At 39.4% G+C, this 24,147-nt stretch overlaps 4 protein-coding genes across 5 annotated transcripts; 2 read left to right on the forward strand and 2 right to left on the reverse strand.

The window, feature by feature from the left end:
- The first annotated feature begins 12,177 nt into the window (after window positions 1-12,177).
- LOC115764874 lies at window positions 12,178-13,646 on the forward strand. Its single transcript, XM_030708153.1, has 3 exons — window positions 12,178-12,378; window positions 12,447-12,890; window positions 12,956-13,646. Exons 1-3 carry the CDS (start codon window positions 12,329-12,331, stop codon window positions 13,392-13,394), a joined length of 933 nt encoding a protein of 310 aa, XP_030564013.1. The 5' UTR covers window positions 12,178-12,328; the 3' UTR covers window positions 13,395-13,646.
- Window positions 13,647-14,676: 1,030 nt separating this feature from the next.
- Window positions 14,677-16,096, reverse strand: LOC115764977 (ER membrane protein complex subunit 2). The gene is made up of 4 exons (XM_030708304.1): window positions 15,902-16,096; window positions 15,353-15,761; window positions 15,135-15,291; window positions 14,677-15,074 (listed from the first exon to the last, which is right to left on the reverse strand). The coding sequence occupies exons 1-4, from the start codon at window positions 15,933-15,935 to the stop codon at window positions 14,793-14,795; spliced, it is 882 nt and encodes a 293-aa protein (XP_030564164.1). The 5' UTR covers window positions 15,936-16,096; the 3' UTR covers window positions 14,677-14,792.
- A 951-nt stretch (window positions 16,097-17,047) lies between these two features.
- LOC115764881 (xylulose kinase) lies at window positions 17,048-20,091 on the forward strand. Of its 2 annotated transcripts, XM_030708159.1 has the most exons (6): window positions 17,050-17,298; window positions 17,952-18,073; window positions 18,136-18,963; window positions 19,094-19,315; window positions 19,376-19,565; window positions 19,638-20,091. In XM_030708159.1, exons 1-6 carry the CDS (start codon window positions 17,236-17,238, stop codon window positions 19,872-19,874), a joined length of 1,662 nt encoding a protein of 553 aa, XP_030564019.1. In that variant the 5' UTR covers window positions 17,050-17,235; the 3' UTR covers window positions 19,875-20,091. The 2 variants fall into 2 exon arrangements, with proteins under 2 accessions (XP_030564020.1, XP_030564019.1); XM_030708160.1 differs by lacking the exons at window positions 19,376-19,565; window positions 19,638-20,091 and having other exon boundaries at window positions 17,048-17,298; window positions 19,072-19,148.
- A 41-nt stretch (window positions 20,092-20,132) lies between these two features.
- On the reverse strand, window positions 20,133-23,447 carry LOC115764880 (splicing factor 3A subunit 1). The gene is made up of 7 exons (XM_030708158.1): window positions 23,268-23,447; window positions 23,012-23,176; window positions 22,779-22,950; window positions 21,258-22,726; window positions 21,024-21,202; window positions 20,303-20,473; window positions 20,133-20,242 (listed from the first exon to the last, which is right to left on the reverse strand). The coding sequence occupies exons 1-7, from the start codon at window positions 23,374-23,376 to the stop codon at window positions 20,141-20,143; spliced, it is 2,367 nt and encodes a 788-aa protein (XP_030564018.1). The 5' UTR covers window positions 23,377-23,447; the 3' UTR covers window positions 20,133-20,140.
- Window positions 23,448-24,147: the final 700 nt, after the last annotated feature.

A 24,147-nucleotide genomic window follows, 5' to 3' on the forward strand; every position in this document is an offset into this window, starting at 1 on the left:
GAACTAAAGTGTATTCGGCAAAAGCAAAAAAAAAAGTTATTATAATAGAGTCAATACAATTGTAGTTGATGGTTAATTGTATGGTCGAAAAAAATATGGGCAACAGAAGGTTAAGCTCAAAGCGCATGGGCAAATCGGAGCGCAGCGCAACCAGCTGATCGGTGAATACGATGATACATCTTTGTGTACATATATTTGATTCTGTTAAAAATCTTTTCTTTTAGGTTGCTTCTGTTTCAGCTAGTAATTGAGCGGGGTGTAGGTAGAATCAAAGATGATAAGCATTCACCAGACTGACACGGTCATAAACATATTGATCGGAGCTAAAGCGTAATGTGAAACAGAAAGTAAAAAAAACTCAGCAGGTGCGCATGTCAGTTTGGCTGTGCTTATCTGTGCCAAAATAAGAAAATATACTCAAAACAAAAGGTTAAAAACTTACATGTATTCCTCGATGAAAGGCCTTCCAGCGGAGAGTTTGCAGCAAATTTTATTTAATTTTTTTTTCATTTGTTTTCTTTTGTCTTCTGTGGGGCTTTAAATTGTTTTGATTATATTATTATGGCACAGGAGGGTTTTTAAATTGTGAGTACTAAGAAGATACTCTCCGAAAATAAGTGGGAAAAAAAATATAAAAAAAATTCTGAAATGACTTTGGACTCTACAAGAAGGGGGATAGATTTATACTAGTATTCCTTTCTATATATATAAAGCTATGTATATAGATGTCAATTTTTCTTTTTCACTGCACTTGCACGCGGTTTTTTGAGGGCCTAATAAATGCACTTTTCACAAACTTTTGGAAGTCTCTCACAAGATTTAGTTAACAATTTTTTTACTAAAAACATTTAACAGCAATTTTCATGCATCTGCACGCTCCGGCCAACTTAATTGGCGATGTCATCTGGGCTTCTGATCAGCGGCGCGTCAATGGGGCCCAGAAGGCTACTGCCTCTTCCGGATTCCAAACTGTGGAAACGGCGCCTGCCCTTGCTGGCATGAGCAAGGGTATGGCAGCTGATCCGCCGTTGAGGCTGACGTCTATTTAATGGGGGCAGAAATGTCATTGCCGTCCCAAGAAATTACAGTGCCGTCCAATTGGCACACGTGGCGGCTGCCTCAAAATAAGTGGGTTTTTCTGTCAGAGACGGCGGCGGCAAGATTTATTCCTCCAAAAATTACTTTCGGCAGGCAAGCAAGAACTGGTTAAAACTGTGACCAGATCTTGGCACAAAGAAATATATGCCGGTGAGGTGCTGGTGGCCGGGTGGCGGAGCGAAAGGTTATCATCAAATGAACAAAAAAATTTATTTCGCCAATCGGTTACTTTTAGGGTTTTTCTTTTTATTTTTTTTGTTGTTTTTGGTTCAATTTAGTTGGAATTTAAATTAAACGAATTAAACGACTGATGCCCGAACTTGTTGCTTTTAGATTAATATTTTGGTGGGGCTATGTCCGCACCGCCGTAGCCAGACCTTCGATGGTAAAGTAACTTTTGAAAAAAAAAAAAGGGTTATATCCGGGACCTGCAGGCTTATATAGGGTCTCAGAGCTTTTTTCTTTCCCGGATTAGAGGGAAGATAGCTGCGCTGCCAACGTGCACGCAGGCGGTTTATAGCAGCGGCTGACTCATTCGCAGCTGACCATGACAGACAAAAGCTGATCGCTATAGCGTCGTTACACAAACGCAAGCTGTTAGGATCGCTTACGCGGTTTAATTTAAATAGGAAAACTGCGACCATTACACCACCCGATAATATCCTACCGTTAGACGGGTATATTAGCGGGAATTAGACTCTAATGTCCTTGGCATGAAAAGTACCAATTTCTTTTCCTTGCTGATTTTCAAGGGAATAAAAACAATTTCCGAGTTTCTTTTTGACACGGCATTTAATAAACTGGGGAGCCAGTTTAGCATTAAAATTGTGTGAGAATTTACTAAGCGCAAAATTTCGACAGAACACCTCCTGTCCTTCACGAAAAGAAACAGGCTTGCTGCGTAAATTATATTGAGCCGCATTGCGCTCATAGGCTTTCCTGATGTTTTTCTGAATATCTGTCCTTAGCAATGCCAAATGGTCAGACCGCAACAGGGGGGCCTGCGGTTCTTCCAATAAGGACAACTCCTTCAATAATTTGTAATCGGTACCATGAGTGATCATATCCACCCCGAATAGGGCACGGTATGGAGAACACCCAATCGATTGGTGCAGAGCAGACCTTAAGGAGCATGAAATCCCTGTAATATGTTCATCCCAATGGGTCTGATCCTGTTTTAAATACGAGCGAATGGCGGCGAGTATTGAGCGGTTAACTCGTTCTGCAGCATTGCTCTGCGGTGAATATAGAGCTGTATACAGATGTTTAATGCCAAGTTCGGCTAAGAAGGCATTGAACTCACGAGCTTTGAACTGGGTGCCGTTGTCACTTATTATAGTTTGTGGCACACCAAAACAATGGAAAATTTGTTCAAGAAGAAATTTTTGTATCACAGCTGAGGTGAATTTCTTCAGGGGCTGCAACCAATGATACTTGCTAAAGTGATCTAAGACTATTAACAATCCCACATGACCGCTTTTGCTTCTAGGGTATGGCCCAAGCAGGTCAATATAAAGCCTTTGAAATGGTCTGCAAGTTGGGATGTGAGCACCCATAGGTGGCCGAAGGGTATAATTTGGAGCCTTAGTTTCTTTACATATCTCGCAATTTCGTATGTATTCACGTACATCTTTAACTAATCCTGGCCAGAACAAATGTCTGCGGATTCTCTCAATGGTTTTTTTGCATGCCGGCGTGAGACGACGTTATGCTGTCATGGGCTTGTTTGAGCACATCGACTTTAAGTCGATCAGGCACCCATAGTTTCCACGAAGGACTTTCTTGTGACGAGTCTCCCCTCGAATGTTCGGTGCGTACATACAAAAACTTATCAACTATTTTTATGTCCGGAAACTGAGTAAAATTTTGGGAAAATTTGTCTTTAATTTGTACATAGCTGGCGTCCATAAATGTATCGGACTCAAGATCTATTACAGGACCCATGTCTAATTGAGCGATTTCATTCTCAGGCAACCGAGACAAAGCGTCGGGAACAATGTGGTCTTTGCCTTTCCGATGGGAGACGGAAAATTTAAATTGTTGCAGTCTAAAAACCCATCGTGCCAGTCTACCCGATATATTTTGCTGGCGCATAAGCCATAGCAAACTAGAATGGTCGGTAACCACTTCAAATTCCTGGAGTTCCAAATAACATCGGAACTTTTCGATGGCTAATATGACTGCTAGGCATTCACGCTCGGTAACACTATAGTTTCGCTGCGCACGGTTTAATTTTTTTGACATGAAAGCTATCGGTTGTTCTTCATTATCTTCAGACATCTGTACTAAAACGGCGCCAATGCCAAAATCACTAGCGTCACAATGTAAGAAAAATTTCTTCTTAAAGTCAGCATTTTTTAAAACCGGCGAGGATGTTAGCACTGTTTTTAAGTTGTCCATTGCGGTCTGTGCTTCAGGGGTCCACTCAAACTTTTTCTTTGTCGATAATACGTCCGTTATGGGGCAAGTGAGATCGGAAAAGTTGCATATAAACCGACGATACCAACCGCAAACTCCTAGAAATCCTCGAACTTGCTTCAAGTTTTTTGGCGGCGGCCAATTTACAATACAAGCTACTTTTTCCGGATCTGTGCAAATACCTCCGCTACCAATCACGTAACCAAGATAATTGATACTTGTTACACAGAATTGACTTTTCGAAATATTTAAAGTCAAGTTGGCTTTTCTAAACTGCTCAGCGATGCGAACCAATACCGCCAGATGTGAACTGAAATCTTCGGACACAATACACAGATCATCTAAATATCCAAACACGCAATAGCGCAGGTCAGAAGGAATTATCTCGTCCATTAACCGACACATGGTAGAAGGCGCGTTACAAAGGCCAAAGGGCATGACCTTAAACTGATATAGCGGTCTTCCGGGGACCGTAAAAGCAGTGAGAGGCTTTGAATCCTCGGAAAGTTCTATTTGCCAATAGGCGTCTTTCAAATCTAGTTTGGAAATTATATTCGCCTTAGGTAGCCGCGAAAAAATGCCATCGATGCTCGGCAAAGGATAAGCATCTTTTTTTGTGGCGTCATTCAGTCTTCGAGCATCCAGACAAAGGCGAACCTTGTTGGGCTTAAGGACGAGTCGCATAGGCGAGCTCCAGGCGCTTACCGACGGCTCAATAACTCCAAGCTGCAACATGCGATCAATTTCTGCATATAACAACTTTTCTACGGCCGGACTTACAGGATAGAATCTTTGTTTCACTGGACGTGCGTCTCCTATATCTATACGGTGTTGGATCAATGTTGTGCGGCCTAATCTATCAACAGCGTTGGGGAACAACTGCTTTACTACGTGCAGCTGTTGCGTTTGCTGGCTATCTAAAGGGTATGCAATCGACTCTGTTTCCTGCTCTTTTTCCATTGATTTTAGTTCTACAGAATTTATAATGCTTGGTGCGAGCTCAAAGGCTCTCCAAAAATCATGACCCAAAATTAGATTTTGGTTTATAGAAGGAATCACATACAGTTTCAAGGACTTGGTAGCCGATTTATACTGCATTTTAACTTCAAGCATTCCGATGACTTTCTGACTATGGCCATCTGCTGTTCTGACATGCGATTTAATAGGCTTAAATTCCGGCATTACGGTAAAATCTTGTTGCGCAAGCGTAGAACCTATGCAGCTAATATTCGCGCCTGTATCCAATAGACCAAGCTCGGTAAAGGTTAAAAACGACACTTCGGCATAGCTGCGCATATCGGTGGGATTGCAAAAAACGGTCGAAACTAAAAGCTTGCTATGTTGCTTGATTTTTGAATAATAATTTTTCAAGCGCTGCGTACGCTGAGAAATACGGGGTTTTTCTTCATAAAAAATCTTATTTCGGACATGCAAATAATTAGCTAACCGTTCATGATACGGTAAAAATCGTAATTTAATAGTTTTAGCTATTTCTAAATTGTTGGAATGTGACTTTAAAGTCGGTGTAGGGACCAAGCTTTTGCTTCGGTCCACAGTTACAAAGTTCGTATGGGAATTAATTAGATTTTTGGGGGCATCCGACTGCTGCTGGATGCACCCTTCTGTTGGTTTTCCGAAGCTTTACGGATACAGTTTTGGCACTGGGGCTTATAAATGTTGGGTGCCCCGCATCCGTAACAAAATATACGGCGGTCAGCAAGGCAATTTTCCCACAGATGCCCTTGCTCTTCGCAGTTCCAACATTTAAAGTTGGTATGACATCTACGAATTGCTGCGATGTCAAAGTTTGTATCTTCTGAATTTTCTACCTCCGGTTCATTAAAAGACTCTTCTAGTCCATATACTTGGCGACGGCCAATAGTTCTGGATTTATTCATACCATCAGTGCGACAACTGAGCTCATGAACTAAATTCTCGTTCATTTGGACCAATCTACGTAGATGGCCAACTGAACTTATTGGCTGGTATAGCAGTTTATGTCGGGTTTCGGGTAATAAATTATTTTTTAAAATTTCGATTAACTCCTCCTCGTCAATTTTAATTGCAAATTTATCGATCAGTGACGCTACAGCGTCATGGAACGACACAAATGATTCCCCAGGGTTTTGCTTTCTAGCTCTTACCAGTTCTTTGCTCATAAAATCGGACCGATAATCTTTGTACTGATGGCGAAGTGCAGTACAAAATTCAGTCCAGACTATGTGGTCTACCTGCTTGTGGTACCGCCAGTACCAGTCACGGGCTTTGCCTAAAAATAGCACATGTAAGTGCTTACAGAGACCCATAAAGTCGCTGTCCAAAGTTTCATCAGTCAATGTTTTGACTCTATACAGAAATTCTTCTACCCCTAATCCTTCGGTAGACCCATCAAAATGAAGATTCCATTTTTGCATGGTGTCAGCAATTTTCCCATTTCGGAATGACGAACTACTAGGCGACACCTGGATCGGGGTTGGCAACACTCTTGGAAAGGGTGGTGCTTGTATTTGCAGTGATGACATAACGCGAGTAATTGATTGTTCGATCATCTCCTGAATTATCCTATAGTCCACTCCCAGATTTTGGCGGGTATAATTGGACTGAGTGGGTCTTCCTCTTCTTCTTACACCAGGAGCTGGTCGTGCAGGAGCGATTTCAGGTGGATTCGTGCTATTGCTAGCGTCGAGTCCTGATTGTGGTACATCACTAACATCTAATAACCTTGCTGTTGGATTCTCGCCACTCTGGGTCGGACCAGGATTAAGAGATTTTGCTAGACTGCGCGTTACCGTTCTCCCTATGTTAGTAGGTGGAGGTGGGGCAGATTGTTTTCCTCTCGGCGAGCAATCTCCAACAACTAATTTAATTGAGGCTGGATCAATCACAGCACTACAACTGGGACATTTAGCATGGTTTACCAACCAACCTTCCAAGCAAAGTTTGTGGAAAACATGCCTACAAGGGGTGCAATAGCAAGACTGTGTATTGTCCATTACTAACTGGCATAGAACACAGTGGTTATCAGCGGTCTCTGACGACGGCTGTACATTTTGTGGGCTGCGTAAAGGCAACATGCTTCATTCATATTTTCCTGATTCGTGACATTGGTTTGGTAATATAATAAAGTAGAAGTTATTTGTTTTTTTTTTTTTTTTTTTTTTTTTTTTTTTTTTTTTTTAATTACGAAATATAATCGCCTCAATGAAAGTAGGTAATTTATCTGGTTTATTGAAACTACTATAGAAAGCGGTTTGTAATATTCAACATTTTAATCTAATCAGAAATGTTCGGCAAGGATATGCAAAGCAGCATATGGCCAAGTTCCGGGCAACATTCTAACTATCTTTGATAGTATCGTTAATACAAAACCATTCAATCTAACTTTATAACTTTTGGCTCCACGAAGACTGAGATTTACTTAACCATCAACAAGCTATCAAGTAGCAATCAGTACTGATATCTTAGCAAAATATGCAGTATTCTAAAATTGCATTTGAAAGTATTTCTACCTAAGCAAACCTAATCTGTTGTTTCTCCAAAATTATAAGAAAGAAAACGAGCAAATGTATGGGACCGATTGTATAGCTGGTGTTAATAACTATAGTCGTGTTTATATATAGGCACTCAACAATATAGTAAGGTCAGATTCTCGGCATAATTCAAGCTCTGAATTGTAAGCATCGTAGTCCTAATTACTATCTTGTATACTACCAGTATCTGCGCATGCGGAAGATAGACTAAACCAGTCACATCGACGTCAGCGTGCGTGGACAATAATATAAAGACTCATTTTTTTTTTTTTTTTTTTATTTTTTTTTTTTTTTATAGACAACCTCGGGCCCCATGATTGGGCGCCAAAAATTTATGTGGCAAGTACTGTGGTGAAGCTACTCTAGCAATACATATCGGGTAGCAACGGTGACGGCGGTTGGCAGCCAATCTTCACAAAATAATTCGGGAAGTAGTCACCGAGGCCCCTCGTGGTTGAGTTAGCATGGCAGGGCGGGATCCTCTTGTTCCCTAGCTCTTTCGGGTGGGGGGGTTCTTTTTGCCATGTCTCGACCTGCATACACAATTTTATTTTAGGATCCCTACAGAATCTAAATTGGAGACCGATACTCCGCAGAAACAAAATCTCAAACAGGCATAACTTAACGAGCACTTAAAGTGCCAATACAATGGTGATAGCTTTCATTAGGGCATATATATTCCGAAGAGGCGAAGTCTTGGATGTAAGCTGACTCTCGCGTTCGATACCCTCCCAACCATGATCTTCAGCGTTTAAGGTTTTGAAGATCCCAAAAAAAACATTCTTCTACTACATTATATCACCATGTCACCAGGAAAGAAAACTTAGCAATTCATAATCAAAATCCGTAATTAATATTTATTATAAACAAAAGCATTATTCAATGAAACTGAATCCTTCCGTTAGATAATCTGCATCTTATTACAAGTGGCATTAATGATTCAACAATAATTCAGTAACTAAAACTAGTCCGTTAATATTTTTACAATGTCTCAAAGATTCTTCAAAAATAATTCATTTTATAAACTATTCAGTTAATATTTTTTTTTCTTATTGATCAAAAAGAAACTCTCCAAATTTCGCTAAAGTGCATTTTAATAATTATAGAATATAGCTAGGTAAGAAAAAAATGACATTCGTAAATTGAACTAAAGTGTATTCGGCAAAAGCAAAAAAAAAAGTTATTATAATAGAGTCAATACAATTGTAGTTGATGGTTAATTGTATGGTCGAAAAAAATATGGGCAACAGAAGGTTAAGCTCAAAGCGCATGGGCAAATCGGAGCGCAGCGCAACCAGCTGATCGGTGAATACGATGATACATCTTTGTGTACATATATTTGATTCTGTTAAAAATCTTTTCTTTTAGGTTGCTTCTGTTTCAGCTAGTAATTGAGCGGGGTGTAGGTAGAATCAAAGATGATAAGCATTCACCAGACTGACACGGTCATAAACATATTGATCGGAGCTAAAGCGTAATGTGAAACAGAAAGTAAAAAAAACTCAGCAGGTGCGCATGTCAGTTTGGCTGTGCTTATCTGTGCCAAAATAAGAAAATATACTCAAAACAAAAGGTTAAAAACTTACATGTATTCCTCGATGAAAGGCCTTCCAGCGGAGAGTTTGCAGCAAATTTTATTTAATTTTTTTTTCATTTGTTTTCTTTTGTCTTCTGTGGGGCTTTAAATTGTTTTGATTATATTATTATGGCACAGGAGGGTTTTTAAATTGTGAGTACTAAGAAGATACTCTCCGAAAATAAGTGGGAAAAAAAATATAAAAAAAATTCTGAAATGACTTTGGACTCTACAAGAAGGGGGATAGATTTATACTAGTATTCCTTTCTATATATATAAAGCTATGTATATAGATGTCAATTTTTCTTTTTCACTGCACTTGCACGCGGTTTTTTGAGGGCCTAATAAATGCACTTTTCACAAACTTTTGGAAGTCTCTCACAAGATTTAGTTAACAATTTTTTTACTAAAAACATTTAACAGCAATTTTCATGCATCTGCACGCTCCGGCCAACTTAATTGGCGATGTCATCTGGGCTTCTGATCAGCGGCGCGTCAATGGGGCCCAGAAGGCTACTGCCTCTTCCGGATTCCAAACTGTGGAAACGGCGCCTGCCCTTGCTGGCATGAGCAAGGGTATGGCAGCTGATCCGCCGTTGAGGCTGACGTCTATTTAATGGGGGCAGAAATGTCATTGCCGTCCCAAGAAATTACAGTGCCGTCCAATTGGCACACGTGGCGGCTGCCTCAAAATAAGTGGGTTTTTCTGTCAGAGACGGCGGCGGCAAGATTTATTCCTCCAAAAATTACTTTCGGCAGGCAAGCAAGAACTGGTTAAAACTGTGACCAGATCTTGGCACAAAGAAATATATGCCGGTGAGGTGCTGGTGGCCGGGTGGCGGAGCGAAAGGTTATCATCAAATGAACAAAAAAATTTATTTCGCCAATCGGTTACTTTTAGGGTTTTTCTTTTTATTTTTTTTGTTGTTTTTGGTTCAATTTAGTTGGAATTTAAATTAAACGAATTAAACGACTGATGCCCGAACTTGTTGCTTTTAGATTAATATTTTGGTGGGGCTATGTCCGCACCGCCGTAGCCAGACCTTCGATGGTAAAGTAACTTTTGAAAAAAAAAAAAGGGTTATATCCGGGACCTGCAGGCTTATATAGGGTCTCAGAGCTTTTTTCTTTCCCGGATTAGAGGGAAGATAGCTGCGCTGCCAACGTGCACGCAGGCGGTTTATAGCAGCGGCTGACTCATTCGCAGCTGACCATGACAGACAAAAGCTGATCGCTATAGCGTCGTTACACAAACGCAAGCTGTTAGGATCGCTTACGCGGTTTAATTTAAATAGGAAAACTGCGACCATTACAACACATTAAAGTTAACTTTTTACTTACAATTTTGAATTTAAAAAAAAAAAACCTTACTGTTATATTAATCTTCAATTCCGTTAGACATCTACGTGATATATTTGTAAAGGTTCACCAGCCTTGTCGATTGCATTCAAATACCCTTCCTACTTGCTTTGTTTGGATTAACCCTCTTGCTTATGGACTGTGGAAATTGTCTCATTTTACATACTAGAAACTTTTTTAAAACCTACACTAAAGCGAATTTTTCTAGTTTGAGAGTAGGATACATTTCCTTAAATGCGATTTTTTTCCGGAATTATACTTAAAAAGCCAAAGAGACAGCTCCTTACCCAAACTTACTTACATCGCAATCAATCAATGACTTTGGAAAGTATCACACTAATTTTCTCATTTACATTTCTGTAGTCACAACAAAGTCTCTTAGTACCATCCTTTTTTGAAACTATACAACAGGCGAAGCGTGTTCGGAATTTTTTTTTAATTTTGACATTCTTATTATCATTATGACTGGACTGGATCGGCTTTACTGGCTTTTAACACCTAACTAAGGTGACAACTTTGGACCTCAAATGACTACCCAGGTGAGACACTTCCAGATCTGGTGTGAATTCCTCACTTAAAACCGCCATTAGTAACTATTGAAAGGTATTTGCCAAGTCGGAATTTTAATCCGACGAGGTAGTCATATGCGTATCACTATGAATGTCCTTTAGCTTTTAACTAATCGATGCATAATTAAATTCACAGATTTTTATATTTTTAAAAGCTCTATTATTTATTAGCAATTATTTGCATGTTTCAAACTTGCCCTCTCTTCACTTTTTCGTGATTTGCCTTGTATCCAACTATATTACACCACTTTCTTTTCAGTTTTTTGGCTTTTTTTGTCTTAAATCCAAAATTAATTATTAATTATTTTTTATAGATATTATATTAGAATATTAGCTGCGTGGCATAGACATCCTATATTCTGTTTTGAATTTGGAATTCCCTTAATAATGAATTATATCATTCTTCCCTCATTCAAATTAGATTGCTAGCCTAGTCATACTATAAAAATATTCAGTTAAAGTTTCCCTATGGAACTTCCTTGGAACTTGCGCACCTTTTTCTCTGTTAGCTTTTCAGTTAATTTATTCTTCAGTGCCTCCTTTGAAGAATTCCCATAATTTAAATTATGTTGGCTGTTAAACCATAACTTCTCTGCCCCTTGGAATATTTGGTAAGAATCCTCAACATCTCTCAATGTAAACGCTATGGTTACAGATGGATAACTTGTTCTAGTTCTCAGTCCTCTGTTTCTTCGAATATAGAAACGCATGGAAGTTTTATGGACGAAGGTTCCAGTTTCGACCGATCGTCTTCTAATTTATTTTCAAGGAAAAGATATTTGGCGAGGGAGGCTTAAAAACATGGATTCAAGGGTATTTCATTTTCGACGTACTCAAAATACGTCCCTTTTCATTGTTATTAAATATGATTACAGCATAGGCTCGGTTGTTTATAGGCTTAGAGTTTGTTGGCGCTCGTAAAAATACTCATAACAAAAACATAATGCTGAATATGCACCATCGTATGTATTAGAGAGGCGGGCTCCTTATTATAATCTGTTCATAAATATAAAAATAAAATATGAATTTTTGCAACTTCTTTTAGCTGTCTGACAATCCGTACGTTCATCTTTACGTTTAAGCCCACTAGAGACAACTACTCTCGGATTTCCCGCAGCCTTAAGGTCACAAAATTTAATAGATTACTGATAATCCTTGTCAAAATATTCAATATGCGCTCCGATTTATGTGAGCTGATATGCATTTCATTGTACGTCAAGTCTAAGAACAGCGAGTATTCTAGCTGTGCATTATTATTTACCGTTAATTTATATCGTAGCTAGGTATAAGACCTACGATTCAGATAACACAGACTCAATGTGCAGTCATGCCCCAACTAGTACAAGTAGAGTATAAACAAAGACGAAACCCTGGCTATTAAGCAGTACGTTCTCCTATTGTTGTGTTGTGTAAACACGCTTGTGTAGATGCTTTACGATGTGAGATTGTATACGAAGAGATATGCATACACGTATGTATGTATGTATGTACATGTGCAAGCATATGTAGTTGCTTCATGTGCATGTGTAATTGTGTGCGCATATATATGCACTTTAATACATGTGTATGAACATACATATGTATATACTGAGTCTAAAAGACTCAAAATCTTCGCTTTTGTCACTTGCTCTGTTCTTGTCGCTGGGTGGCGAGTGTTGTATGATTATTTTTTTCAGTCTGCTGAAAGCACTGGACCTAAGCCCAACGAACCCAAACTGACGAAAACAAACGCTATTAAAAGTTAAGATTTAATTGTCTAGTAATGAGTTGGTGCAGGCATGTCTGAAGAATCAACGTCTGCCCGATCGCACTCAGAAGATCTTTCTAGGTAACTATCTATTAGCTGTTATGGTGTAAAGTGGAAGCTATATTTATTGATCGTTATGCCTTACACAGCAATAATTGTCGCTTACAAGAGGTGCTTAAGACGTGTGCTAACATTCAGTCGCTGGAGTCACTGTATCCATGCCCTCCGCTAGACAACGACTTTAACGACGTGTACATTTCGTCTACTACAGGGGAGAAGATGATCACTCCCAATCCATGTTCGTTCAGTGGACTTATATCGAACAGCAGCTGCGGCAGCGAAGAGACTTTTACGGACATCGTGCTCGAGGAGGACAGCCGAATCTCACTGGCCTACGAAAATTTATGTACCATTCCACGAAGACTGGCAGACAAGTTTGCTGCGCAGACCAAATTCCTCGATCTCAGCCACAACAACTTTCAGAATCTAAAATTTCTTTCTTTTTTTGAAGAACTTCATACGCTCATTTTGGACCGCAATAGCAATCTAGATGTCAACACATTTCCCTACTTGCCCAACCTGAAAATTTTGTGGTAAGGATGAAATATCAGTTAGCCGAAGTACTTGCCATGAAACTATTTCTGTGTTTATCGTGCAGGATAAACAACTGCGATATCTGCAATATAACCGACTGGATTCATCGCATAGAGCGTCAATGTACCTCATTAGAACAACTTTCCTGCATGGGGAATCCTGGAATTCAGACTGTGTTCAAAAACCAGGGCTCCGAGATGCCTGCAGCCCATGCCCGCGAATACATATTTCAAGTGCTTCCTAATCTGATGTTCCTGGACGGTGTATCACGGTATGCGTCCAATAATGCAGATCGCAACACGGACCACGTCAACCGAAATCGTAAGGCTGAAGGTTCGTCTTCGTGTGCCTCTATGATAGGGCAGGGGCACGAATCAACCAGTGCATCTGATAAGCCATGTAGAGGCACAAAGTTCACGTCACCCACGATCAGCTTTAAGGAATTTTTTCGCCTTAAGCCGGCAAAAAAACCACAGAGCGGAGGTGGCTCCTCTTCAAACTGAAATCTATAGAAAATATTACCCTGACGAACGAGTCGTGCAGATGTAGTGCCACTAAGATATGGTGTCTTGGGCTTTTATTTATAGTTCGGCTGGGTAACACACGCTTATCAGTGCCGTTTACAAGCCTTTGCGATGTCCAAGCTGGCAGTCTACTGCACCCGATTACACCTACAGACATTCATAATCTATTTATATGCATATGTATTAATATGTACATACTAAGCTTTGTTTATTGTAATGGATTTTAATTGCTTTGCGAAAACAACAACAAAACATTTGAAAATAATACTTCTGTTTGATTTGAGTTCCATAAAAACCATGATTAGCTACATCTTTTCTGTTCACAAAGTTACGAACACTTACTAGCCCATGCGATTATAATTTGGCAAATATCATGTTCTTATTTGCCACTGCACATGGACAAAAACAAAGTTTCAACTAAGGTAAAAACAAAATATTCCGGAAGTTAGCTCTTCGCAACTTAACTCGTTTTGTGCTCCTCATTCGATTTGTGGTTTTATTTGATATTGTCCGATTTGCTTGAATTAAGCTTAAGGAATTCGCATGTGATGGTTCACAACCACCAATTTAACACGAAGAATATTTTATTTCGTTATTTTTCAAAGATTCAGGTTTATAATATACTATTAGTACTCTTGTAGCGATTTCAATTTACTCATGAAACATATATATATTTATATATACATGCAACGTTCCGATCGTACAGTCCTTTAACTGAGTGTTAGGTTAAAAATAGTGTTTTTCCCATGTACACTTATAATAAAGTAGCCCGATTTGTTTGAAATAGATGTTAGGAAAAAAGTTAAGCTCGTTATTGCCGAATTTTAGAAGTAAAACTAAGAAATACCAAGCTTGGTTATTACAATGGCGTCTTATATGATGTACAGATCTGATCCGGCCTATTCCGATATAAATACCGGCTGCAAAAAACAGAAGTACCAATGCAAACTGACCAAGAATACTTTATATTTTATTATATTTATTATACGTGAACGATCAGCCAGTTTGATGAACATTTTGGTTGGTACGGCAATATGTGATATTCATCAAATAATGAGGCTGACAACAAAGAATTCTGAATTACCAGTTTCATATCAATTTTCCTAGCTATACATATTTATGCAATCTACGCTTACAAGTTGATCGAGCTAATGGCAAAAAAATAACAAAACTATAACATGAAGTAAAGGTTGGCTAAACTGCAACTTTTCAACTTGAATTTCACTTATATTAAAACTCATGAACATGTATTATATGTGTATATGGTAGGGTGGTTACTGCTTTAAAAATTATAGTTATATTTTTAAGCATATTTGGAAAAGTTTACGTTTTGTTGGGTAACGCATCTATGCTAACTATATCAGCAGAAACTACAGGTCAATTTGACTTGATCTCCAGAGTACCAAATGCAGAATCCAAGGATGTTATCCATTTGTCATTGTTATTTATCGATGAACGCTTGGCGGTGTGGTCCAAAGCCTGTTCCAGTGCCCATTGTGCCAATTTTTGTGACTCTTTACGCTTGGAGCTTACAGCTTTCGAATTAGCCAAAAAGCTGCAGCACAAAAACAAACCGTAAAGTGCTCGCAAATTGTGGGGATTTAGCTTGATAGCCTGCGAGTAATACGTGCGTGCTATTTCTATATTTTCTACTCCACTCTAAAGGTATAAAGTTTTAGATAAAGGGTTAAGAACCGCAATATGACGATACACACTTACCATAGTGTAGCGAATGTCAGCAAGTCGCTGATGTATCAGGTGACTGTGGGGGTTGTGTAGCAGGACTTCTTCCATACAAAAGGCGGCCTTACCGTACTCACCCTCGCTCAAATACAAGTTGCAGAGCTCCTGCCATGCTTCCTGATCGGACATGAATCTAACAACATAAATTTAACAATTAGCATTCACTCACTTAAATAAAATATATATTTCACAACTTTTTCAGATATGCATTTAGTTCCTTTATGGCATCCAAGCGCAGTCCGCGTGCCTTCATTATGGCTATTTTCCTTTTGCGCGGCGCCGCATTTGTCTCGTCCTTCTCAATTATACCATCTAATACCTCATTGGCGGAATCGTATTGTTCAAGCGCTTCCAATCGCATGGCCTTAAACTTCATCACCCGCAAGCTACCAGGAAACTCGGCACTGAGCTGCTTTGTGCACTTTGTAGCAATGTCGAAACGTGCGGTATCCAAAGCAGCAACAATGACTTGCTCGAGTATTAAGTGTCTTTCATTGCCTGTTTTATGGACTTTGTCTTCGAGCACGGCTACCCACAATTGTACCACCTCCTCACTGTGTCGTCCAGACTCCTCGCGCCATTTTCTAAACTGATCTCGCACATCTGAAAATGTATTCCACGTAATACACATTTTATTTTATCAATAAGTACTAACAAAATTTATAAATCTATTCAGCTCTAGGTGTGCTGTTTTTTTTTTTAACTAAAAGTTAATAGTAAGTTTTTCGTATGTGAACACTTACCTGACCAACTCATTTCTTCATAGTTTAGCGACATTTTACTTTTAACTTGTAATTTATTAATTGTCGTCAATTTGTAAAATAATAAATGAGTTAGAGAAACATCGATAGGCAATAATCACACGATGCTTATTCTGGTATTTTTTCGATATTCTTATACGATATTTTGTCGATAAATGTAAATGGCTGTCATTTTTGATATTTCTATTTGAGTGTGATATTTTAAGTTTTATTTTGCTATAGAGTTAAAATATTGATAAAATATGAGAATCTTTTATTTTTGTGTAACTAGACAAAAAATCTGAAATTTAATGCAAATGATAGCTGATATACCATTTTATATTTATAATTTCAAGAACAGTTTGTAATGGCTAATAACAAAATAATATAATAATTTTTATCAGCTACCTTCTCTCGTAGATGATAAATGAGGATTCCAAATTAAATGGGCTTTTCGGGTACCCGCTCATTAGCAAACATCCATAAGAATCGCTATTTGGCTTCATGATTATCACCGCAAGACAAACATGATGGAAAACGTTCATTCCAACTAAAATTTAAATCGCCAACTTTCTACGGGCGAGCCGAAAAATACCCGCCAATATTTAATATAACTAAACATTTTTTCCATTTTGATTTCAAATATTTTTAAAACACTGCACTTGGGAGGTTTGTCGCCATTTTGTTATAATAAATGCATGAGCAAAAATTACTGTTAACGAAATCAAACTATTTAATGTAAAAATAAAGACAAGAGTGATCAACCAAATCCACAAATTCTAAGCAATTAAAAAAAACCAAGCCGACAATAATTGTTTAGCTTTGGCACCATCTCAACGCCTTACCGAAATTGCATTAAAGATATCATTTAAATATGTTATGTTACACATTCATTTTATAAGTGAATGAAAAGTCGTTGTGTAGCGGCATATTGCTAGAAATAGATGTAGATAATAGTTCCTGCATTATATGTCTGTAGAGCATAACAGTGGGGAAATTCGATTTCTTATACTTCAAATGCAATATATTGCTTGTCAGAGTTGATATTAGATGGTTCGATATATCGAATCAGCCCGACTCATAAAAGTAAAATATCGATGTACATCGTGCATCCCTACAACCCGACAAAAAATAATAAATGCTTACACCTGTGACGCCTATATTAAATCGGTTGGGTGTGCGTTCCTTACAAAGCGTCAATGGTAGTTTATTAGCAAACCCAAGGTGCTAACAAGTGGACGATACTGTTTGGAGTTTACGCAAGCCAGTAATTCTTAGAAAACGACTATAAAATAAATATTTCAAAGGCGGATCAACACAAACGCTATATAAACACAATGCCTCAACAGGAACAGGACTCACAACAAACATTTTTGGGCTTCGATTTGAGTACGCAAAAGGTAAAAAACGCATAAAGTTTAAGGTTTGTTCCTGTACGATCTGTTTGACTTTGAAGACACCACCTCAGATCCACTTGCTTACGCGGCACGCGGATGAGGCCTAGTAAATGTTATTGTAAAAGGTCAAATGGTTGTTCAACTGCTAAAATTACTGACACTTCTAATCAGAAACAAATTTTTATTAATATGCATATATATTTAGAATTTGCTTATCGCTCATTCGTACCCTCTAGCTTGACTTTTATATGTAAACCTGTACGTATGTGTATAATCTTCGAGGTGCCTCAGCAAACTGTTTATTTCCTTTCAATAGCCTTTGCTTACTAGCTTAAAATGACATCAGATCTACATACCGTTGCCTTAGCGAAATATGTATTTCAATCGACAAGTTCGGCGGTCTTTTAAGCAAAAATTTAGTATAGGGCGTAGGGCCTTTTAGGCAATGATTCTCTCTAATCAAGACTTATTTTTAAGATTAGGTATGCGAAATAAAATTAGGGGTTTATAATTTTTCACATTTTATTTGCAAATACGACGTTATCAAAATGAATGTGCTGGGATAGCCGTACGAAAGCATGAACAGCTAACTACCCTTTAGGCAGTATTCTAATGATGGTTGATTGTGACGGCTACTGACAACTTGATCTTTTCAGCTTAAGGCCATCCTCCTAAATGCCGAACTGAAAGTTATTGCCTCGGCAGAGGTAAAATTCGACAGTGATTTACCAGAGTTTCGTACCACAGGAGGCGCCAACCCGGGCCCCAATAAATTCGAGTGAGTCAAGTAGTTTTTATGGGTTTTCAAGTTTGTTGATCTAATTTAAGAGACCTTATTAGGTACTTTGTTCAGCCTGTTATGTGGGTAAAGGCTATGGACATTGTTCTGGATCGATTGGTAATACAGGAGGTTGATCTGAGCACTGTTGTTGCCATTAGTGGCTCTGCCCAGCAGCATGGCTCCCTGTACTGGTCGAAGCACGGCATTGCTGCTCTACAGACTTTAGATGCCGAAAAGTTTCTGCATGCGCAAATCGACGATTCAGCATTTGTGGTAAACAGAACGCCTATCTGGATGGACGCATCAACCTTAAAGCAGTGTTTCGAAATGGAAACGGCCATTGGTGGACAGACTGAAATGGTTCGGATGACTGGTTCCAAGTGTTATGCGCGCTTCACGGGGCCACAAATACGTAAAATTTACCAGCAACGTACTCACGCGTACGAGGACGCGCAGAGAATCTCGTTGGTTAGCAGCTTTCTGGCTTCGCTGTTCCTTGGAAAAGTAGCGGCAATTGACTACGCCGATGGCTCAGGCATGAACTTGTTGGACATTCGCAACAAAACGTGGTCAAAAACTTGCCTTAATGCTTGTGCGCCCGATCTGGAGGATCGTTTGGGTGAATCAGTGAGTGGATTTTCTATCCTGGGAAATGTAAGCGAGTACTTTGTGCAGCGCTTTTGCTTTCCACCTACATGCAAAGTCGTTGCCTGCACGGGCGATAATCCTTCTGCTCTGGCAGGAATGCTTGTCGACAGAAATTGGCTGAGTATATCACTAGGTACCAGCGACACGCTGATGATGAGCCTGGAAGAACCGCCTAATCTAGAAGAGGGACACGTGCTGTGCCATCCAACGGAATCGCATGAATATATGGGACTTTTGTGGTATGTATACAATAATTTAACAAAAAGTACATTTGCCCTATGTTTAAGAGGATACATTTTTTGTATTTTTGTTAGAATATATAGAAACCAGCTTGACATTCTTTTCAGATCTCCTACTTTCGTAATTTAGTTTCAGAAACGGGTCAATGGTTCGTGAAGCGATGAATAAATCAGAGGCTGACGGCAGCTGGGAGAAGTTCAATGAGTTGCTGGATTCTACACCACGTGGTAATTTTGGCAACATGGCTCTGCACTTTAACGAAATGGAAATCATACCCAAGGCAAAAGGAACGCTTCGCTGGAACAAGGACATCCATCTGAGTTCTAATGACGCCGTAAAGGGTGTACTTAAGTGAGTGTAAGATAAGAAACATTTGTGTCCCCCAATAACCTCCTGTATCTTTTCTAATAGATTTAGTTCGCCTCAAATTGAAATTCGTGCATTAGTCGAGGGTCAAATGCTACATCATCGTGCTATTGCGGAGGATATGGGCTTCCACTTTGGTAACCAGACTAAAATCCTTGCTACCGGTGGTGCCTCAGTCAACCAATCTATTCTTCAAGTAATTGCTGATGTGTTCAATGCACCTGTCTACAAACAAGTGAGTGGGACCACTTCCGTTTACCGACAGACCTTTTTAAGTGTGTTCCTTATATGCGTTGCTCTGTTACAGAATGAGAGTGAGGCGGCGCTTCTTGGTGCCGCATATCGGGCAGCCTATGCTTTTTATCTGAATAAGAATGAGCAGAGGGAACCCATTAACAGCTATCGGGACTACATCCTCAGCAAAACGCCAAATCACCTTAAGCTAGTTTGCGAGCCGAATAAAGATAGTGAGACCGTATACACGCCTATGTTGCAACGATACAGGGATATGGCGAGCGTTCTCGAAGGTCAATTGGCTCACTGAGCTTTTGTATAATCCCTACGTGGTCATCTCTAGTAACTCCGCGCTTCACGAATTAAATATTGAATATCACCCAAGCACTTTGGACACCACATTCCATACTCCAAATTTGATATACAGATATATACAACTAAAGTGCAATTAACAAAATTACTCTGTGATTAACCATTTTTATATTGATTGATTGCAAAAGCATTCACAAAAATAAACTTTTACATGTTACAAATGGATTTTATTAAAAGGAGTAAGCTCCTTATTTCTATCCTTCCTTACTTCTTGCGACCGCCGCGCTCCTTGACTTGAAGGTGTACCGTAGTACCACTTAATAGGTTGTAAAAAGCCATGGTATTGCTATCCTTAAAGAACATACCCTAAAAAATAACAAAATAAATTGAAGAATTTTGTAAAAGCCAATGTCGAGAACTGCTTACCTCATAGAATATTTTTTGTTTTGCAGGTGGCATGCCTGTTTCGTCCTGCAACTTGGCCTTAAGGTTTGCAATAGGGTCGGTTAGCGCCAGGGTAACGGCAATCATCTGACCATTTAGCTTCCATTCAGATTTCTCGGTGTTTGGTACCTGCACCTGTATGGTTACAGGGCTCTGCAAAAAATGTTAATATTTTTTCAGAAAATTTTTATTGAAACAAGTAAGTTTTCTGTAGTCGAGAATGTACGACTAGGAGGTACCCTACATGATTCATACGATTTTCATGAAATCTGTGTATACTCCATGAAAGTCTATATATACCTAACTTGTGTTTTCTCTCTCATCGTTTTTGAGCTGTGGCTTATAAACCACATCGACATTAACTTGTTTTACGTATGCTACAGAAGAATCCATATTTAAAATTTTAATATTGGCTTTTGTAGTTTTCGAGGTCTCCATAGATGGACAGATCAACTGGTACTTTATGCGTGCGGAAAATGAGGCCACAAAATCAAAACATACTTGCAATAAATTTTATAATAAAATGTTTCAGGCTCTGAACCTGTGTTAAATTAATCAATCCTGCCCGTCTGACTGCCGGTAGTATCTTAACTATTTACATAAGCCTATTACCATGGACTAATACTAACAATAAAGCATCTATAAGAGTTGTCAGGCTAATATATAATTAATATATAATATATATCCATAAGTCATAACCAACCTTATGAAGAGCTATGAATTCTGCTTCCGGCACCAAGTTATCTTCAGAACGTATTTTCTTAGTAGGCGGCTCATCCTCAATAGGCATTAACTCAACTGGCGGCGCAGGAGAAATTTGCTGCGGGCCGCTTCCAGATGGCATGCCCATGTAGCCACCAGAGCCAACGCCGTAAGGTGTTGCTAAAACAGATCCGATTGGATAAGATATAAATTACAATTCATGTATGTAACATACGTATCATGGGTGGTCTCTGCATCATCATAACTGGATTGGACTGCGACATGCTGTGTTGCGTCTGCTGCTGGTGTTGATGGAGCGACGGCGGCTGCTGATGCGATTGGTGATGATGGTGCTGAGCGTGGTGATGAGTGACACCACCACCTTGATGATGCTGTGCCTGGCTATTTGTGTGGCTGGTGTGTTGGTTCTTTGAAGATAATGGCTGCGGAGGCGCGGAAAGCGTCGCTTTGTTACCCACAGGCTTGGGTCCAATTTTCTCTTTTTCTTCATCGTGCAGCAGACCTTTCACTTTGTGAATTTGATGTATTTGGTCTTCGAGCGTAATATTAGCACGAGCTGCTCGCGTGGCCGCTTCCACACTGGATGTGTGACCGTCCCAAGTGACGCGATCATCCTTTTTGGTCTCTTCTTCCCCAAGCTTTTTTCCAATGACAGTTTCTTCATCACCCACTCCAAAAATATCTGTGCGGCGCTCCGCCAACTGTTTTAAGCTGGCCTCGATAGCCGTTCCTGCTGCGAAAACATTGTCTTGGTTGATCTTCTCTACTGTGTGCTTGTCACGCTGCTCCACCCAGCGTGGATCAAGTAGTCCAATGCGCATATGCTCCGACACTTTAGAGGCTGGGATTTTCTCGCCTGTGATTGGCGATATAAGGTATTCATCTGTTGCCACTGGCACCGGCTTCGGTTGGGCCGCCTTTGGATCGTATTTTTTAACCACAACCTTGTCGTGTGTGGGTGGTAGCATGGGCGCGACACTTGGCTGCATTTTTGTAGTTGGCGTGTCCTCATCACTTGAAGCTTCATCCATGTCCTGAACCTGGGTGTTGTCGCGTTTTGCGTTTGCTGGCTGCCCATAAGCCGTAGCGTTCTTCATTTGAATGCCTACGCGATTCTCCATTTGTGAGAGTTTGACACCACCGTCCATGTGACTAACCATTGGAGAATCTACCTCTTCATCAGACTCGATTTGCATTTCAATGTCGCCCTCTTCCTCCATTAAACGCTCTTCCATTAACACACGAGCACCGACTTCGTCGGGGTTAGTTGGTGGTGGAAAGTTGCCGCTTTCAAACGGCTGATAGTCAACCGTCTCTACCACGACAAAATCATGCCAGTCGATTTGCGCGTAGGCCACACGCTCGCGTTCTATCTTTTCTTCTTCGCGGCGACGTTGCGCCTCCTGGTGTCGTTGCCAATTGGCACGATATTTTACCTGTTCCAGCACTAGAAGCATACTAGCGCGCCCGGGAGCGCTTTCGGTACGCAGCTTGCCCAGTAGATCTTTTGGAGGAATAAGTACCTTAGTATATTGTTCTAAAAGCTTGGTAAAGTACTGAAATAGAGAGTGCTGCGGTCGTAGAAAATCAAATTGAAAGTTTCGTTGCTCCCTGCTCATCAGATTTGTAAGAAACTGACGTCCGTTTCGGGCCACAAATTGAGCTGTTAACTTCACAATGTCTCTAAAAAAAATCTCAAACATTATGGGAATCATTTTGGTCAGCTCTAACTCACAAGTCTAACGCAGATATAGAAGGCGGATCAGCAATGAATTCGAATTCCGCAGGCGGCTCTTTTGGTACAAACTGTTGTTCCACTACCTGTTTTAATAACTCCTGCTGCCTCTGCTGTGCCGCACTCGTCACTGACAGCTGCTTAATACCACTTACTGCGGCGTTGCTGTTATCTATTTAAATAAGGAATACATTACTATACAAGTCGATATTTAAGCAAGGAATAATACTTGCCGTTTCCTTCACGAAACTCGTTGACCTTATGCCTGTAATAGGCATGATACGGATCGCCTCCATTTAAAAAGTTAAATTTCGGGTTACCCAGCTCGTTTTGCCGGATGCGAGCCTCAAACTCCGGGCCGTTACGCGCCACAAAGCTAGCGGTCTTGTCGACAATATCTAATTAGTTAAATATAGTTTACTGAGCATAAAGAAAACCTTCAGATAAAAATAATAATATGTATTTAGAGTTTGTTTTGTAAAAGGATGCTTCTAACTTCCGGCGGCGGATATATAATGCCAATGATGGGCCCAGACATTGGCTTAGATTGATCATTGTTGAACTGATCGTTGGAGCTATCCGTTTCAAGTAAAGGCATTGTTAAAAACTGCTGCACGCTATTTTATGTATTTAATATATTAATACATCAACACGAAAACTCGGCAAACCACAGCTAACTTAAGTGTGACCGTGTTACGAAAGAACGAAAATACCACGATACTACTAAGAAATACTTATTTCAAAGTGTATAATACCAAAACTTATACTTTCAAAGGGATTCGCCTATATTTTGTATGAAGCCCCTGGTATACGATTATTAATTTAAGCAAAATAAAATTAAATTATGTAAAACTCCGTTCTCTAAGTTTTTATTTCACACTGTTTTATTTAAGACTTAAGTCTCGACCGCACCATGTCAATTCAAATATTGTCTTCTTACGATGCCATGTGCATCGATATATATTCATTACAGATCGATAAGCTTATGGTATTTTATAAGATTGGCTTATTTCTAGTATTTTATTATACTGGCTTGTTTCTAGTATTTACATTATTTACAATTAAATTTATAGAAAATTGTGTAAATCTTATTTCAAGGGAATAAGGAAAGATATATTTCGAAATTATAATTGATTGCTGTTAATAACTATGCGTTTCTCCAAAATTAGTATATGAGACCTGAGAACGTCTTCAAATATAATATATACCATACAATGTTTTGATTATATTGCTTTTTGATAAATTTTATTTATTTTTTTTTTTTTATACATCTAATCATTGTATGGTTAGTGTATGTAACTGTAACTGATGACAAACGAAAACATTTGGTTGAAATGTTGAGTGGCTACTCGTTTTCTGTAATGTAGGT

This window comes from Drosophila novamexicana, unplaced genomic scaffold (genome assembly GCF_003285875.2).
Source record: "Drosophila novamexicana strain 15010-1031.04,08,12 unplaced genomic scaffold, DnovRS2.1 tig00000877-arrow-arrow-pilon, whole genome shotgun sequence".
In the NCBI taxonomy this organism is placed as follows: Eukaryota; Metazoa; Arthropoda; class Insecta; order Diptera; family Drosophilidae; genus Drosophila; species Drosophila novamexicana.